The sequence below is a fragment of the Aotus nancymaae genome, unplaced genomic scaffold, assembly GCF_030222135.1.
Source record: "Aotus nancymaae isolate 86718 unplaced genomic scaffold, 86718_ANA_hifiasm-v0.15.2.pri h1tg000064l_1, whole genome shotgun sequence".
Classification (NCBI taxonomy): domain Eukaryota; kingdom Metazoa; phylum Chordata; class Mammalia; order Primates; family Aotidae; genus Aotus; species Aotus nancymaae.
Genome location: NW_026988479.1, coordinates 18,117,857 through 18,136,567, shown reverse-complemented (window position 1 = coordinate 18,136,567; position 18,711 = coordinate 18,117,857). Strand labels below are relative to the sequence as shown.

Genomic DNA, 18,711 nt, shown 5'->3' with positions numbered 1-18,711 from the left:
ATAACTTCCCAAGCCACACATAACTGGTGAGCAGCAGAGGCAGAATCACACCCAGACGACCTGTTGCCAGAGTGTGTTTAACCACTGTGTTCTACTGCCTCTCGCAATGTATGTATCTCTAAGGAAGCAGCTGTGATGCTATTTACATTTGTAGTCACTTGTTTCCTTACTCACTTTTGAATTCCTTAAAGCCAAGGTCTCATGTTTATATTCCTGGTCCCTGGTAGGTATCGTGTAAACATCAGCTGCATGAATGAACCAGCCTTCGTTCTCTGTGTGTGATTAAACAGTAACCAATAATAGTAGTAGCGGCTCTCAATAACTGGCCCTTGCCACGTCTCAGATGCTGAAACGCACAATTTCATTTAATTCTCACAACTTCCCTATGAGTGGGTCCTCTTATCCCTATTTTACAGATGGGCAAACGGAGGCTCTCAGAGCAAAGGCTGAAACAATACTGTATATTTTAGGGCTCAGTACCTGATCATTGCAAAGAACTCAGAAATCCTGAGATGAAAAACAGATGTGGTATAATCGTGGCAATAACACTCTGGTATTTGGAACAAGTAGGGCATTGTTCCCTAATTAATTTACTAATGAATTTCAAATATTTTTAGGTGCTGACTCCACACCAGGCACCATGAGAGGTGGAGTAAAACATCAAGCCAAGCAAGGTCCCACCCTCACAGAGTCACATTCTATTGGGGCATGTGACTCACACTAATGGGTATTTCATTACAGCTGAGAAAAGGAAAGGACACCGTCTCTATGGGAATGGCTAACAAAAGAGAAGCTGAAGAAGTAGTGCCTGAGCTCAGTTCTTATTGTGCAGCAGGAGGAAAAGAGACTCAGCTGTTTGTCCACAGGCGATCTGGAAAGAGAATCCTCAATGGCAGCCCTTCCTTTTCATTCTCAGTAATATTGCTTCCTGTCCTATCAGGACTGCTCAGCAAAGGCACTTGGGAGGGCACAATGATACAGTCTTCAAGGACACAAAAAGCCAGCAGCGCACAGAGAAAAGCCGAAAGTGTCCACTCTGAGCAGTCGCAGGTAGCATGGGATGTCCCTGAATGCCACACTGGCCCCACGCAGCAGAGACTCACGTTTCTCCGTTGACTGTACGGTATGGAAGAGCGTGAGGGGCCTCTCACTGCAGGACGGGGGCTTGGAGTCGCTGCTCTTCTTCCGAGACAGGTGCAGCTGGGCATTGGTGAGAGGCATATCGGGCACGGTGTTAAATATCTGCAAACAAAGTTTCACAACAAGGTTATACACATCTGTGAACTGGGAAGAAAACAGGCCTGAAGCAGTACAACGGAAAGCTTGGCAGTGTCCTGGAATTAGCAAGAAAAGATCCAGGAAGACCACTGGCAGTTGCTCAAGATTTCATTTTAAACATTTCTAGGAAATGGCATTAAACATTCTCCTTTGGAAGCTTATCCTAGAGTTTGATAATCACCCACTTCCATTTCTAACCTCTTCCACTACAATTTCCACTGAGCGTCTTTTCATCATTCTCTCCAGGGAAACAGAAAGCAGCTATGCTCAATAGAAGCCACTGTCTGTTAATAGCACTTGAAGTTTTTTGACTACCTTTGTCCAGAACCAATGAATCAAAAACTCCTTTATCTTTCTTCATTGGTTCTGTTTCTAAGTTCTTAACAACTACTTCAGAACTTTCTTAAACTGTGAAACATGTATTTAAATAATGTTTCATAAAGGACCCTAGGGCAGGGCACCATTACCCAATCCTCACCAATTGTCCTCAGCTGCAGCATCCTTTTTTAGATCAGCAGCTCCGTGTTATCTGTGATGCTGAGCTTTTCCTCGTTTATCTTGATAAGTCACACACACACACACACACACACACACACACACACACACACACACGTACTATGGACAATTTGAAAAATGCTGGAAAGTCTCAAGAAGAAAACAAAAAATTCTCCCGATTTTACCGCTTAGAGAGAACCACTGTTAGCATTTAGGTTTTATTTATTTTTGAGCTTTTATTATTTTTTTTTGAGGGGCTTTTATTATCCTTCGAAAAGTTCATGCTAAAAAATGAGAAGTAAATGATAGACAAAAATCATGACAACTCTCATCTTTTTTTTTTTCTACAGATAAAAGTATAGTGGACTTTACTAATTGTAACAGCTAATGCTCTTATGGTGCTTACCATGATTATAGTAGCCGCCGCTTATTGCCGGCTCCCTTAGGTACCAGTCATCATACTGTGTGCTTTTCATGTAGCTCACTCAGTTCTCAGCAATCCTGAGCAACAGGTAATGTCCTCAGCATTTTATAATGAAGAATTAAGGCTCAGAGAGGTTCAGTAGCCACAATTGTAGATACAATTAAAGATAATAACAGTTCCCCCCAGATTCATTTTTAAATGCATACAATAATATTCACGCTCATTCATTCAACCAGCACACACCTTTTAAGCATCTCCTTTATAGGAGGCACTCTGGGTATAACAGTGAAGGAGGCAAACACATTCCCTGTGGATAGAGTCTGCACTCCTGTGGCTATGATTTACTGAGTCCTTGCCACACTAGGCACTAAGTTAAATGCTTTGTATGAATGATCCCAGTTAATATTAACACACACTTTTCATCATTGAAATTATATTCTTTATGCCATTTGTATCATATACATTTCATCTAACGTTATACAGTATTTCCTCATTCATTAAAAAAATTTTCAGACATGATTCTTAATGGCTGCATAATACCCCCACTATAAACTGAAAAATCAAAATTTGTGGATCTGTTCATTACCATCTCTTATTCTTTGAAGTTGGTCTCCTCCTGAGTTTTCTCCTTCCTAAATGACAGTCTCTGATGTATCTAGGGCCACCCTTCACCCATGGGTGGCCCTAGACACATCAGTCTTTCTCATGGTCCTCTCTACTTTTGTGTGTGCATTTAAAAACAGAACTCAAAAGCTGATATGTAGGAAGCAAAATCATAAGAATCATAAGAATTTCAGCCCAAACAGCTGCTCTCCGTGGGTTGGCAGGTCCTCGGGCTCCAATGATGCCAGCCAGCTGGTTAAATCAGTCTCACTCCTAAACACAGCTGTCTGAAAACAGCATTATCATATTTTCCCTAGGGGACTCAAAATTTTCAACAAGATAAACTGAATCACTACACGTAGCTGAGTTCAACTGGGGCAAGGGAATAAGAAGAGAAGGAAACAAAGTAAAAGCAAGAAAAAAACTCCTAACTTCTCAAGCAGCTGGAACCCCAAAAAAACAAGTTTACCAGTGCTATAAACATCTCCAGTCTCTTACTGAGCCTCTACAACAGAAAGAAAAGCTCAAGGACTGCAACCTCTAAGAAGCTCTCTCCCCACTCTTTATTTGGCCATCCCCAGGTGACAACCTCACTGTGTACCATTATCACTGACATTTAAAAATGGCTCCTACATATGAGTTTTGTACCTGCCAGGCACTGTGCCAGGCAGATGCATCCAAAGCTGCATCCCTAAACTGTAGGTCAACAGCAAAGCAATTTGGATGACTGTCTCACAATGAGAGATTGCCTGCCCTGCCATACAGCTAAGCGGGAGAGTGACCAGGAGGGAAGCCCCAGGGCTGCAGCAGTCATTCATTCGGCTAATCTCCAGGCAATCTTCACTACAAAAGCTGGTGTCCCAAATATACAAGAATGGGTTTCAGCCTAACAGTGTCTTCCAGCATCTTTCTGCCTCTGGCCTCAGTTACACCACCTTCAGCAATTCCTAGCTAACAGCATTTGAAAATGAGTTCAGAATTAGTGATAGGCCTGGTTTTAATATTTTCCCTCACATTCCGCTTCACCTCTGGCCTCCACATTTTGTCTCTTTTTTTCTAGCAAGTTACTGAAAATGAGTTCCTCACCCAATTACAGTGGGAGCAAAAATAATGTGTACTTCAATTTCAACTGTCAACAAAAATGCGAGCTTTTACTATTTCCTGAGAACTGTAGTAAATGTTGGAGAAACAAAGAAGAGGAACTTGTGAGGAAGCACCATGGCTTTAGACAGATGCGTGAAAAATTGCTTCCAAGACAATATTTATATACAGCAGAGCAGGAAAAGACATGGGAACAAACGAGGGAGTTCACTCTGCTCATCAGCTGTTTCCTCTAAAATAATTAAGTTATCCAAGCATAATAGAATCAGCTCTGCAAGGAGATTTTTGCCATGGGCAAGAGCCATTGTGAGCCAGGCCCAGGCTCCTGAAGACCGCTGATAGGGCTATTCTCAGGATCAAATTAGATAACGTGCAAGAAAGCATGCTGCAAAATGTCCAGTGCCAGACATGGGATTGTCATAATTACCGTTACACGTTCTTCCAAGGTACAGGGTGCCTCTGCAAATTAGATCAAGTCAGAGCAGACGACACAAACTTTCATTAATGACTCTGGAAAATTGTTCCCCAAGTGACTGTTGTTTATTTAACTCTGACACTTGAACACATGCAAATCGTTTAAAGCCTGTTGACTGGCCATGGGTTTGCCTCCATGCTAGAAGCTCGAGTTGAAATTCTAATGAGAATCTGAATTATTCACAACTCTTTTGGCTATTCCAATCCTATTTCATTTTAGAAGAGATGATTTCAAGAGAATCAAATGAAGTTTTCTTCAGTCTGTAGACAAGAATCACTGTGCAAACGACCCTGCTGAATGACGGAAGCAGGAGCTCAGATAACCTACAAGCCATGGATTTATGGAGCTCTACCGTGTGGCTGGAACAATCTACTCATTTCACAGAGACTTTCCAAATTAACACAAAAGAGGGAGATTTATTTTCTGCCCCAAGTGCCCAGTTAATACTGTCCAAACTCACAAACTAATTCCTACTTAGTCAGGAATGTCTTAGAGATAAAAGTAAGGAAGACCGTAAGCCTTCTGGAAGCTTTTGGGGAATAAAATTGTAAAACAAAAATATAACTCTGGGTAACTCTTCCAATTATCCCCAATTTCAAGCTTCCTATAAGTGGAATTAGCAGACCCATAAATACTAAGCTACTGTTTCACCGTAAGCTGCGAGTATCAGTGGTCAGGGGTAGTTTGGTCTCTGCAGTCAGACAGACCTGGGCTGATCCTGGTTCTGCTGCTCATTCAGGGGGCAGCAACACCTACAGCTACGCTGACCTCACCATCACTGATGTTGACATCATTGCCATATCAATGCATCAAATACAGGAAAGGAATTTAAGATCATCATATGGGTACAAATCAAACTGGCTTTGGAGCTAGGCAGACTAGGGTTCAAATCCTGACTTTGCCACCTACAAGCTACACAGCTAGTAGATTAACTCAAAGTTAACCCTACAGAGTCTGTTTCCCTTGTGCAAGTGGGGATCTAATACCTGCCTTGCAGAACTACTGAAAAGATAATCCATATAAAATGCTCAGTGCAGTATGTGGCAAAGAGCAGGCACGAGATGGTGGTGGTATAAATGTCAATAAAAACAAAATGTGAGAGCTTATAATGCTAACTTATTTACATGGATTATCTACATGGATTATGTTACTCCCAATTACCCTGTAAGGGAGGTACTATTGTTCTTGCCCTCTTGAGATGAGAAAACTGAGACTCCTTGAGATTAACTGATTTGTCCAAGGTCACATAGATAAGGAGTGCAGCCGGACTGGTACCTAGATAGCTTGACTGTCTGGGTCTTTAGCACTTGTGGTCTTTGTACCTACTATTTATTTGCGAGACAGAGGACAAAATGGGAAGACATAAGTTTTGGAGTCTGGTGGATGTGATTTTAGTCACTTACTAGCTCTGTGACCTTGGGCAAGTTATATAACACTCTGACCTTCGGAGACCTTATCTGTAAAAAAGTCCCAGGACTGGGGTGAGGACTGAAGCGCCTAATACAGTTTGACATTCAGTGTTCAAAAGATATTACTGTAGTCAATAAAAAAGGAAACATACAAAAAGGGAAATAACTGGAGATTCAACAATGGATTATTCGCAGTCCGGACATGAGGATTTAATTTATAAGTGTAAATTTAATTAATGTTCTTTGCAAAACATTGATCTTAACTGCTTACAGCAATGACAGAATTTCCTGTTCTTATTCCCTTGTACTGTCTACAAACTTTCAGTTTCATTGATCCCCCTCTGGCCCTTCTTGACATTGCAGAGCATTGACACTTGTGGAATTTGTTCTTAGCCATGTCACATATACATTTTTACACCTTCTTCAATCCCATCTGTCACATGTGCCTGCAATTTAAAAGGATTAGGCATGTCCCTGTAATGTGTGTGGTGTGCTCTTTATTATGTGCTATGATTTTTATGGGAGGGAAATTAGGTCATGATGAAGAGCTCCTAGTCTATAACCACAAAGTAGCTCTGAGACAATAAATCAACGGCAGAGGCCTGGGGATTACAATGCAAAACAGAAAGGTTTATATGAGAAATGAGAATGAGCATTTTCTTGAGGCATAAATGCACCAGGGTCCCTAGTAATTTGGGATTGGTTTGTTTAATGCATTAGGAATGGGGACCTACAACTATTGATCATGGCTCGCTCCTTCTCATGACAGACAATGAGGCAGAGGACTGCATGGTGCAGGAGAAGCCATAAATGCAGCAGTGGAAGCCAGGCAAGTCTTAGCAGGGCTCATTTATTGTAACTGTTAAGAAGTCAAATTCAGAGGCTGTAGCTGCAGAGGTTTTTTAAGGACAGTTGGAAGTCCTATGTCCCATTGATATCAGCATTTTGGCAGAGGGAATCAACAATTTGGAAAGGAGTTTGGGGAGCTTTATTAAAAATCTCTCAAAAGGAACCAATTACATTTAGTAATGGAGGGTATATATAGACGGCTTGGGTAATCCGTGGAGTGCTGTGATTTTCCAGATCTCCAGAAAAATTCTATTTCCTGTTCTCTTTGCTGACAAAGATGAATAGATTAAAATACAACAACACTCTCCACCTTATTTGAGTAGCATTAAAGGAGTTTCATAATTCAAACGATTATTAGTTTATCTGGAATTTATTGGGGGGAAATATACGTGTTCAAATGCACAACCTACCTTATCACATTAATGAAGAGTATCTTACACAGCACTTGCTACTAAAAAAATAAAATAGCCCTGTGGCAGAAGCACTCTAGCCCAGCACGCAAGTAAATCTAGCTTCCTTCTGAACCCTAACAAGGAGAGGAACACAAAGAGTACAAGCAAGAACCAATGAAGGAAAATCAACCAAAAATTTAAAAATAAAAATCAGTGAACAAACTACAAAAGCCGTGACCACAGGACAGGATTAGCTTCCTGAGCAGGCAAGAGTACCAATGGCCATCTCAACGCAGTGAAGCATCCAGGCATACCATTTTGCTAATTTTGCACATCGACAACTGTTTGAAATATCAAGGAAATAAAATGCAACTCCCAAATGCCTGTCAGTTGCCAAACCAACTATATTTTATTAACCAATGCACATTTTGTGCACAAAGCCCGAGAACTACTGCAATGGATTTCAATGTCACCAATATTTTGGTAAAAGCAGATCAAGGCAGTTTGGTGGCCCAAATCAATCTAATTGAGCTAACTACATTGTAAGTCACTAGCACTTTGTTGGGAATGCAAGGTTGCTTAGAACTTAGTGCTTATTATAGGTGTTAAGCGGGGTTATCCATGATTGCTAGCTCCTCTCCTTGACATCTGAGGTTAAAAGTTAATATGTTAAAAAGGGGCACTGATCTTTGGGGATTTCTGGGAATTAACACCTCAAGGATCAACACTCCCACCTCTTCCACAGCTAACTGATGGACTGGGAAAGGAATTATTATTACTTATTTTCTCAAACATTAATAGGCATCAAAAGAGGCAATGCTGGCAAAAGCCTGTGGTACATAACACATGAACACACATACATCCTGCTTCACGTACAGAAACCCTTTCGGGTGCCACAAGCATGAGAAAGAGCATGGATTGTTACAGAACAAGTGCAATCCTACTATTATGTGTTGGAATTTAACAGCAAGGACACACACACACATACACGCCTGAAATTTCACGTTTAACCAAAACTATGAGAAGCAAGCAGTTTGTTTTCTTGATATGATGGTCCTTCTTAGACATCTAAAATTGTCATAGTCATCAGCAAGTAAGCCTTTAAAACTAAGTAAAGGGAAAACCTTGTAAGACATACAATTTCTGGAGTTTGAGATCTTGGACCATGACAGCATTCAACATTTTGTTTTAAAATCTTAGCTAGAAGCATAAAAAATATTGGTTGCTTTTACTCTAACCTTAAGTTTTTACCTACTTTATGTTTTAAGACTCAGTGTGATAAGGTGTAAGTTAGGGGAAAAGATTCCGTTCATACGGAAATGGTAATTTTGCATAACTGACTGCTACCTTGACAGCGTGGGAAGAGCCAAAATCTTTGCCATCTGAGCTTTCAACTCTGAAACTTGACTGTAGGTAAAAAGAACTACATCATCAAATCTACTCTTTAGTTCTCATATAACTCAAGGAGAGTCCAGGGTATGGAGTCATTGATGGGAAATGATGCTATGAGCTAGCATTTCCCCTTAGGAAGTCAGGCAAAAAGAAACAAATTAAGAATCTCTCTCTACCCTCTAAGCAAAGGCTATACGTCAAAGGTGACACTATCTGAGCTGCAAGTTTAGAACAGTATGGTTAATGCTATTGTGTTGTTATTTATTTAATGTGTGATTTCGATGTCAGCAATCAAAGTACTTTTTGGTTCAGCTTCCAGGGATGTCTTTCTAAAGTGCTGACATAACCATTTTAGCCTCTACTTGGAAACCTCTGAGAGCTCCCAGTTTTCAGGAGTCAGTTCAAACCTTTTCCTATGACTTTCATGGGAAATGGGCTGAATCCATCTTGCTGGCATCATTGCCCACCACTACCTGACAACCCATAGTTATTCACAACCATGTCATTTTAATACAAACAACTTGATTAATGCTGCTCCTCTGAGTGACTGTCCCTCCTATCTTTACTCTTTCTCCGCCTAGAAAACTTCTATTAATCTGTCAGAGCCCAATGCCAGTAGAATTAAATTATTTCTCCTCGGTGATACCATAACACTTTATTAATCTTTCTGGAGGTCATTTAGCACATTGTATTATAGTTAGTTATATCCTGATAAAATGGGAGTGCCTTGAAAAATGAAGGACCTATTTTACTTATCTTTGGCCAATGGTAGATATTCAATAAATGTTTACTGCATTGAGCAGAGATTAACTAGAGTAGATTTCAATAGCTTGGGTTCTGAGAGTGGTACTAAGTTCAACCCCTGTTCTTCTCCTAACCAGCTGCTTCTTAAAGTGTCCTGCACTTCAGGCTTATAATTTGTAAAACAGAGATAAAAATATTAACCTTATAGGGTTGCTGTGAAAACTGAATGATGGCTATAAAGCTGCTTAGCACAATATCTTGTATACACTAAGCTGTAAGTAAAAGTTAGCTATTACTGTCATCATCATTATTTCTAGACTGTATTCATTTAAAGGATTCATTAATGAGTAAATAATCAGTATGTATTACCAACGTGGGAAAAGAAAAATTTCCATGAGCCCCCAAACATAATACTATATCTTCCAGCTGTTTCCTGTCTGTCTCCTCTTAATCTAGGATATTTATTTCCCAGAACTGTACCAAACACTGCTTCCCTCCTGGGTCTGTGGGAGAGATGGGGGACAGAAGTTCTGGACCATTGTGACAGGGTAAGCAGGTGGTTAGTGTGCTCTATCTGACCAAATTCAAGCTGTGTGTGAAACACATCACTAGGGTTCCCAGGAAGAAGATATAGATGGATTCTCTGGGTTGGGGTGAGGGGTGTTTTTAGACTTGCAGGTACTATCTTGAGGGTATGTAGATGTGAATGACAAAATAAAGGAGATCATGTTCACTGTTAACCCTTTGGCTGAATGTCTAGTGTTAACCCTTGGAAAACAAGAGAAAGACAGGTTGGCAAAGAGAAAAAAGACTATGCCTTAGCCAGTTAGAACACAGAGGCCTCTTACCTTCTATTGAAAAAGAGGTGTTTTATCAGGCTAAAGAAACCGAATTACTCACCTCTCTTCCCTTTTTCTTTAATGCCAATCTTAAAAATGTTTTTCCAGTTTTAGATATTTATGATTTGTTTCTCCATACCAAGGTTCACAAAGGGCATTTAAGGGCCGAAATTGTTACTACCACCAGATGCCTGATGCCCCTGGTTGTATGAAAAATGGCAATGCAGAGAGGAGGCAGAGAAGCACTCTCCATAAAAACACTGGATTGCTACCCATGCTCAGCACAAGCCACTGATAAGAAAGCAGAGTCATTCCTAAAGGGAACTAAATGCAAACTTGCCAGGTACTGTAGATCCCCTGCAAAGATAACAGTCAACAATCCTCCCACGCCTGTGTGCACACACTGCTCCTCAACCTAGAGGTGGCATCTAGAGCCCCTAGCCTTGAATCCGGCTGGACTTGCTTCAGCCAACAGAATGTGACAGAAATCATACTTTGTTCCAGGCCCAAGCCTTAACAGCCTTTGCTGCTTCTGTGTTTGCTCTCTTGGAAGTTGGGGCTGGACTCCTGAATGATGGGAGAGCACCTTGGAGAGACGGGTACTTTGTGGAGGAGGATCGAGGCATTCTGGTCAACAGCTAGTACCAAAGTCCCAGCTGTGTGGAGTGAGGCCACCTTGGACCTGTCAGTTCCAGGCAAACCACCCCAGCTCATACCACAAGAGGCACACATGAGCGCTTCCCAAATTTCTGACTCACAGAATCGAGTAATAAAATAATTGCTATTTTAAGTGACTAGGTTTGGAGATGATTTGCTATGTAGCAATAGAAAATTAAAACAGGCATCTTATGGCTCTCTCTGTCTCTGTGTCTATGGAGTGGCTCCAATAGCTAGATGCCTGGGTTTCCACCCCTTTTTCTCAGCACTATGTTCTATTTATTCCTAGAGCCCTCCTAATGATTATTCCAAAGCACAAAGTAAATACCTTATGTAAAATGTTAACAACATGAGAGAATACTATGCCAGTCGCTGTGGGGGATATACACTTCAGCTCTGTAGCAGGGCTTGTTTCAAGCAAGAGGGTATACACTAACACATGAAAAGGTGCTGCTGGAAAGTACTTCTTCAAGTGGGGTTTCAGGATTTTGTCTAACTTTTGACACTAAAGACTCGACAGAAGAATAGTTACTCCTAGATGTGTGTGTGTGTGTGTGTGTGTGTGTTTCTATTATAGAAAGTTAAAGCCAAGTCTAAGGAAATGCTTGGTAAATATTAACTAAGACCTTAAATACTATGCAACTTTATGTTTTAAAACATTTTATTTATGCATTTTAGATGCAAGATCTCACTGTCACCCAGACTGGAGTGCAGTGGTGCAATCATAGCTCACTATAACCTTGAACTCCTAAGCTTAAGTGATCCTCCCACCTCAGTCTCCCATAGCTATGTGTCACCACATCCAGCTGATTTTTCATTTTTATTTATTTATTTATTTGAGACAGAATCTCACTCTGTCACCAGGCTGGAGTGCAATGATGCCATCTCAGCTCACTGCAACCTCCAACTCCCTGGTTCAAGTGATTCTCCTGCCTCAGTCTCCCAAGTAGCTGGGATTACAAGCATGCATCACCACACCCAGCTAATTTTTGTATTTTTAGTAGAGACAGGGTTTCACCATGTTGGCCAAGATGGTCTCGATCTCCTGACCTCATGATCTGCCCACCTCAGCCTTCCAAAGTGCTGGGATTACAGGCATGAGCCAACGCGCCCAGCCCATTTTTATTTTTTGTAGAGATGAGGGTCTTGCTATTTTGCCCAGGCTGATCTCAAAGTCTTGGCCTCAAATGTTTCCTCTCATCCTAGCCTCCCCAAACACTGGGATTAAAGGTGTGAACCATGCCTGGCCAACATTGTAGATTTTAAAGAATAAGTCTCTGACAGCATACTTCTGAGGACATAAAATTGCTGTGGATCTGACGGCAAAGGTTAAGTTCTATTGGCAGGGAATTTAGACAAAGTGTTATCTCCAGAAAGCCAGAGGCCAGAGCACAGCCATGAATTCTTAGAATTGCTGTGAGGTGAACACCATAAACTTCCAGAAAAGACTGAGGGAGCATCTCCTTGCTTTATATCAGGCTAGGCCTGAAGCTGCACTGAAAAAGGAGTCAAGATGGCTTATTCCAAGTTGCTTTCACAAAAAAGACAAACTCTGTGAAGAAGAAGGTCTACCTTCCCAGAGTAATGAACACGGTACTGTTCTCAGAAGTCACATACCATGACTTTGGCAATATTCTATTGGTCACATAGGCTAGCTCTATTCAGAGGTAGAGGGCGCTACACAAGAGAATGAACACTGGTGGGCAGGATCAATGGGAGCCATGTTGGAGGCTGGCTGCCACATTCACCCAAAACCAATGTACTAGTGCCTGCTGAGGAACAAAACACAATGTCCCTGCTTTCCTGAAGCATACATGCTTAGAGAGGTGAGAAAAGCAACAGATCTAATCAGTAAATAAATTATATTACATGCTCTGTAATTTGTGAAGTCCTATGTGTTAAATAGAATTTATAGGAGGCCACTGGTTTGGACTGGGCTTCTGCACTAGGTTCAACACACCAAACCAAAATGCAGTCACTCCTGCTGAGGTTCTACACCATGAGGCCAGAAATAAGTTGTTTGTCTGAGCTTCCAAGAAATGACGAGAGATAACAGCCAAATCCCCAAACAGGCCAGTTTTAGTGAGCACATAAAGAAGTCCTCTCTGCTTTAACTTTCACAAGGAAAGTAACTTTAAAACAATTAATCTCCTTTTTGTTCTCTTCTTTAGCCCCTTTCTGTCTAAAGCCAACCTCTTCTGCTTAGCTCACTGGAACACTCATTCTATTTTACAGAATGAGGCCCTGCCCAATTCTGGAATCGCAAATAAAAGTGAATTAAGATCTTTAAACTAAGCTTGTTGTGATTTTGACTTTTGATATATGAAAATAGATAAAGCAGGAGAAAAGGAAAAGGGAATGCTGGAAGTTGGGATTATAATTTTAAACAGAGAGATCTAGGTAGACTTCACTTAGTACACCTGAAGGAAGTGAGGAAACATGCCATGTGGTTTTATGGAAGAACAGTGTTCCAACCACTGGGAACAGCAACTATGAAGACCTGGAAGTAAGAATGTGCCTGTCATGTCCAGGAAACAGCAAGGCAGAAACAAGATGGTTACAGGAGAGATGCAGGAGATGAGATCAGGTAATAACAGTCAGAGGACAGAGACAACGTGGGCGAATGTATGAAATGGGAAGCCACTGGATAGTTCTTAGCAGACAACTGATACTATCTGACTTAACATTAAAAAAAAATCTCATTCTGGTGGCTGATACCAGAATTGACAGGCCAAGGGTGGAAGAAAGGAAACAAATTAGGAGGCTCTTGTAAAAAGTCAGACAAGAGGTAGTGGTGGCTTACATTACAACATTATCACTGTAGGTGGTGAGGCGTGGTCACTCTGAATTTATCGTGCATGATTAATTGCCATTCTAGGCAAAAGTTTTTATTTAAGAGGAACAGCATTTTTTTTTATTAGATCCCAGATATGTTGCTGCTAAATGGTGCTTTAGGAAACCCCACACAAGTTCTGAGGAACTTCATAGGGATTTGCTTATAAGAGCAATGAAGTGGGTAAGGGGACTGAAGCTAAACTGTCCCCTCCCCAGTTTTATAAGGGCGGCTCTGTGTTAACATTCTTTAAATCGTGGGATGGGGAAAACCTTCAAAAGAAAGACTAGGAACCCCAATTCCCCAAAAGAAAAGATAGACCATAAAACACACACACACAAACTGTATAAAAAACACAACACCATTTATAAAACTGAAAGACAAACTAGAAGTAAAAATATTTACAATACAAATGAAGACAGTTTAATATCTCTAAAATTTAAAAAACTCATAAATTCAAAAGGAAATAATCAAGTAAGAAATGAGCAGAGTGTTATCAAAACGAGGCTCATAATAGTACCTCCTTCATTGAATTGTTATGAGGATAAAATAACAATATATACATCAAGTGTTTAACATAGTTCCTGGCTCAGTAAATTTTACTCACCACTGCCACCACCATAACCACCACTACTGTCATCGTAACTACCACTGTTGACACTTTGTCACTACCTTTGTGTTATCATCACCACCATCACTACCACCACCAGCAACTTCATCATCCTGTCAGTGTCAGGGCCATTAGCAATGGAAATCTGAGTCAACTCTGAAGGTCAATCCCAATGCAGCTTCCCCCCAAGTACAGTCTTCACTGCAAGTGACCAATTACGTATTACCTTTTCATGGTTTTCTATTAGGATCTCAATGACAATGTTCTGAAATTTGATGTCCATAATGGCTGCTACCGTTTCTTCCTGAGGCCTCAGCAGAGTGGGTCCAAACACGACGCCAAGGTTTGCCACCGTCATCAAATTCTGCTTGTGGTTGTTAGCAACACTGGGAGGAAGGAAAAGAAAAGGTACCAATGAGAGAAATTATGTACACAGAGATACCAACCACTCTGTACACTTCCTATCTTCCTATCTATAGACTCCTCATCTGTGGGAGCCAGAACTTGGGACATTCTCAGATGCCACAGGAATCAGAAAATCTACCACGTTTCAGAAATCTTCAGCATCCAGGCTATTTTCCTGTTTCAGGATATGACACTCCTTATATCATTTCCATTTTGCCTAAAACAACCAACCAACCAAAGCAACTATCTGCCAAATTACTAATCTCTGAACATCTGAATCCCTGTTTTGCAAGTCCAGGTAACTGCTAATCCTTCTTAATTGCAATTTATGTACTTGGCTGCTGCTTAAACCACTGTAATCATTAGCATTTTTCTCTACTGCAAATGTAAAATCTCTTGATGGCTTTAATACATTTGCAAACATAAGCACAAAATAGACATAATTTTTAAAATGGGCAGATGTGGATATTTAAAACCAAGTAAGGAAATTAAGCCCTTTAAAGTATTAAAGGCCCACCAGATTAAACATGTGGCCCACATTAAGTGAAATGTGGCACAAACAGAAATAAAAATGCACTAGTGTATATTTATCTATATGACTATGTTTATATTGTCATTTATACTCGAAGTCTAACAAACACACAAGGTCAACAGCTGCTGGGTCTGAGTAATTTGCTAAAGACGTACGCATATTTTTGAATAAACAACTACTCAAAAGATGTATCTGAACTCCATACCCAGGCCACCATGACCTAGCTATAAAACTCAATTGTTCACTTGCTGGCCCCATGTGTAAAAACATACAAATCATCTACTGGCAACAAATAAAGTTAATGCCATTCAGTTTTGTTGAGAAAATAGCAAGAGCTTCCCTAAATCACCTGTTACAAGAAGGAAGCTATTCATTACTAACTTAAAACCAGAGAGAAATTGGGTAGAGATCGGCAGTTTCCACACACCTACCTCCCTAGCATTTAGTGCTATTTATATGGAGTATTTTTTCACACAATTCTATAAATGCCTGCACTGTTTCTCTGGTATACCTCTTTTTTTTTTTTTTTTTTTTTAAGAAAAGAGATTTTCTGGATCTTAAGTGCTGGTTTTTAAACTGAGCCTTAATTTAAATACTACATCAACCAATTTTATTAGCAGATGTGTACTTTTCTATAATTTTTTTTAGGGCTAAGAGTTTAACTTTCTCCTCTAATGGTGGGCAGAGCATGGTTAGATCTATGAAACTTTAACTGTGGTGCAGTCCAGCTAGAAAGATAATTTGCTTTTTGATTGCCAAGCAACACCTGCAGCAGGGAGAGTGGCCTGCCTCTGGTTCATAAAGAGTATTTTATTAACATGTTCTTAGTTCTTGCCGAGTCTTCTGGTTTTACTTATAGTTTTCCATTCTACCCAGAATCACATCACGCTTCCAGTCTGAAAAAGTGAATGCAGATGGTCAAATTCTTACCTGGCAAGGGGGAGAGACTTTGGTTCTGTGCCTTAGTCAATCAGCAAGTATGCATATTTACAAGCTGCTTTTAACATCACTCCTTTCAACATCAGCTCCTCTGTGTGGGAAGGGAATTCTATGTCCTTATACTTCCCCTCCCAAAAGAGCTAAGTCATTAAACTTGCCCTCTTGTCACAAAAGTCCCTTGTGCAAGTGAATCAACAAGCTATTTTTGTATGAAAGTACCTTCAAATTGTAGACCAATATAAAAATACATGGTTTGGATGATGATCATTTTTCCCTGTCGTGCTCCCCCACATTACATTTGACTAAAGCAACAGCCTCCTAACTAGGCTTCCTGACCCAAGAACCTCTAACTTCAGCTTTATCCTCCCTGCTACCAGCAATTCCATCTAAAACTCAGCTCTCACACCTCCCCTGGTGAGAACACAATGCCATGGCATTTAGTGTTTAGCAATGCTTTTATTGTTTAATTGTTCTGATAATGATGACTATAAACCTTTAGTGGGCCCCACTGTTTTTCTTTCTTACTTCTTTTTTTTTTAAACAAACAAGGTCTTTCTCTGTCATCTAGGCTGGAGTGCAGTGGCATGATCATAGTTCACTGCACCTTCACATTCCTGGGCTCAAGAGATCTTCCTGTCTCAGCCTCCTGAGTAGCTAGTACAACAGGCATGTTTTGCTGCACCTGTCTAGTTTTTAAATTTTTTTTGTAGAGACAGAGTCTTGCTATGTTGCCTAGGCTGATCTTGAACTCCTGGTCTCAAGTGATCCTCCCAGCTTGGCTTCCCAAAGTGGTAAGATTATAGGCATGAGCCACTGTGCCTGGCCTGCCCAACTGTTTTTAATACAAAGTCTGAACTCTTATAAAACAGCATACCTTTCCTCGAATCACTGCTAAGCCTTTATCTGCCACCTCCCAGCTTGGGTCCCTGGGCAGAGTAACTCAATATTTCTAAGCGTTGGGTTCCTCATCTTTAAATAAAGGAGAGGTTGGGTGAATAACGTACCTACTTCACGTGAATGTCATACAGATTAAATGTGATAATGCATGGGAAATATGGTAATTATCATACTAATTCACTTTTTACTCTCATTCCACTTCCATACTTCTCTGCCTTTGTCCATATCATTCCTCTGCCTGGAATGCTATTATGCTGCTTTGTTCATCTGGCAAACTGTTAATACGCAAGGCTCAGCTCAAATGGTCCCATTCCTTTCTGCACCTTCCTCTCACCTTTCTCCAACCCTCTATATCCAACAAAGGCAGAAGTGTTGGCCTGCTCCTGCATTCATTACACTGCACTGTCATCCCTACCAAGGCCTGAGAAGAGGAAGTATGGTATTTTATTTGGTAGCACCAGTGCTGAGCACACTGCTTGGCACAGGAGATGCACAATGAGCATTCGCTGAAGTGTTAAAATATGAGGGGAGTTTCTGAGTAGGCATAAAACAATTATTCCCAACCCAGCTATTTACTCATAAAACCTCGAATTATTGTTGATGATTTTTGGAGAATGTATCTCAACTATCCCAACCTCCCTTTTTAAAGTCTCAAGCTATGTTCTATTTCTTTGACTTAATTAAAGAGTAATAATTACTCCTATTTGCAGGCCCCAATGCTCAAAGGCATTTGGAAAAAAAGGTATAGTAATTCTAGATTAGCAACTCTGAATATAAATAGGCTTGAGGTTACCCAGCATAATTCATTTCCCTTTTAATGATCCATGTTATTTTAGAACTTAAAAAACACATTGATCTAAGTCTTAGAAAACTTTTTTTGGCGGGGGTGGGGGAGCTACACCTTTCATTATTAATGACCATTATCTTTCGGCACACTGAAGTAATAAATTGATCTGTCACTTGATTATTACTGCTTGCAACTTGGTACAGCTATGTTCATTACTCCAGAATGAATTATTAATGGCTTGAGATCTCTATGTATCCCAGACAGAAAGGCCTAGACCTCAGCCTCTGCTGGCACCAGCCATCTATTATAGCTGGATGAATTTACAGGTGTGTGGAAAATAGGCTGGCAGAGCACTGGGGAGCCAGTCCAGCAGAGGCCATGGGACTCGTTCATTAGCAAGGTCTATAAAACATGGAGAACCTGCTGTTTTGTTAAATTGAGCTGTCTGAGCTCCTCCTCACACAGCTCAGAATGTCATGTTGAGTCTTGACTTAAAATCCACACAGAGAAGTTACTTTCACACTACATACTGCAGTGAAGGAGTCTTTGACACATGTCTTTCAAATCCCTCTGTCCATGTGGACTGCTCTGCTGTGGTGTCTTTTGAAAGAACTACCAATTCTATCATTTGGATGCTGCAGAGAAACAGTTTTGTATGTGATATTCACTTGGAAGAGACCCAGTTTCTTCTGTGATCATCAGAACTGCTGTATCCAATGAGAAGCAGTGGATCTCCTGAGGGGCATGACTTCAGGGCAGTTGTTGGGGGTGGGGAGGTATATGTACCCCACGATACAGGGAGTTGCCTCATGAACTAGAACCAACGAGGAAAGCGCATGTTCCATGAAAATGGCCTTGGCAGAGGGGCCTCTTGCCACCTTTGCTTCAAAAGGAAATAGATGGAGACTCTTTTGGTCTGATATCCTTTGAGGGGCAGAAGAAGGTAAATCACTTTCAGATAAAGATGTTGGTGGGGATGGTGATAGAGGGAGCATTATGATGGGAATAGACAGTAGCCAATCCTTTTGGGGCCTGTAAGGCAGAGACCAC

At 40.7% G+C, this 18,711-nt stretch overlaps 1 protein-coding gene across 7 annotated transcripts in view; it reads right to left on the bottom strand.

Annotated features, from left to right (window-relative positions):
- ARHGAP26 (Rho GTPase activating protein 26) overlaps nt 1–18,711 on the bottom strand; it is a 643,473-nt gene that overhangs the window by 93,066 nt on the left and 531,696 nt on the right. For all 7 annotated transcript variants that reach the window (XM_064366439.1, XM_064366438.1, XM_064366434.1 and 4 more), the window contains 2 exons: nt 14,328–14,487; nt 1,104–1,242 (listed from right to left, as the gene is read on the bottom strand). In XM_064366439.1, coding sequence (XP_064222509.1) covers nt 1,104–1,242; nt 14,328–14,487 — 299 coding nt within the window. The remainder of the gene's footprint in view (nt 1–1,103; nt 1,243–14,327; nt 14,488–18,711) is intronic.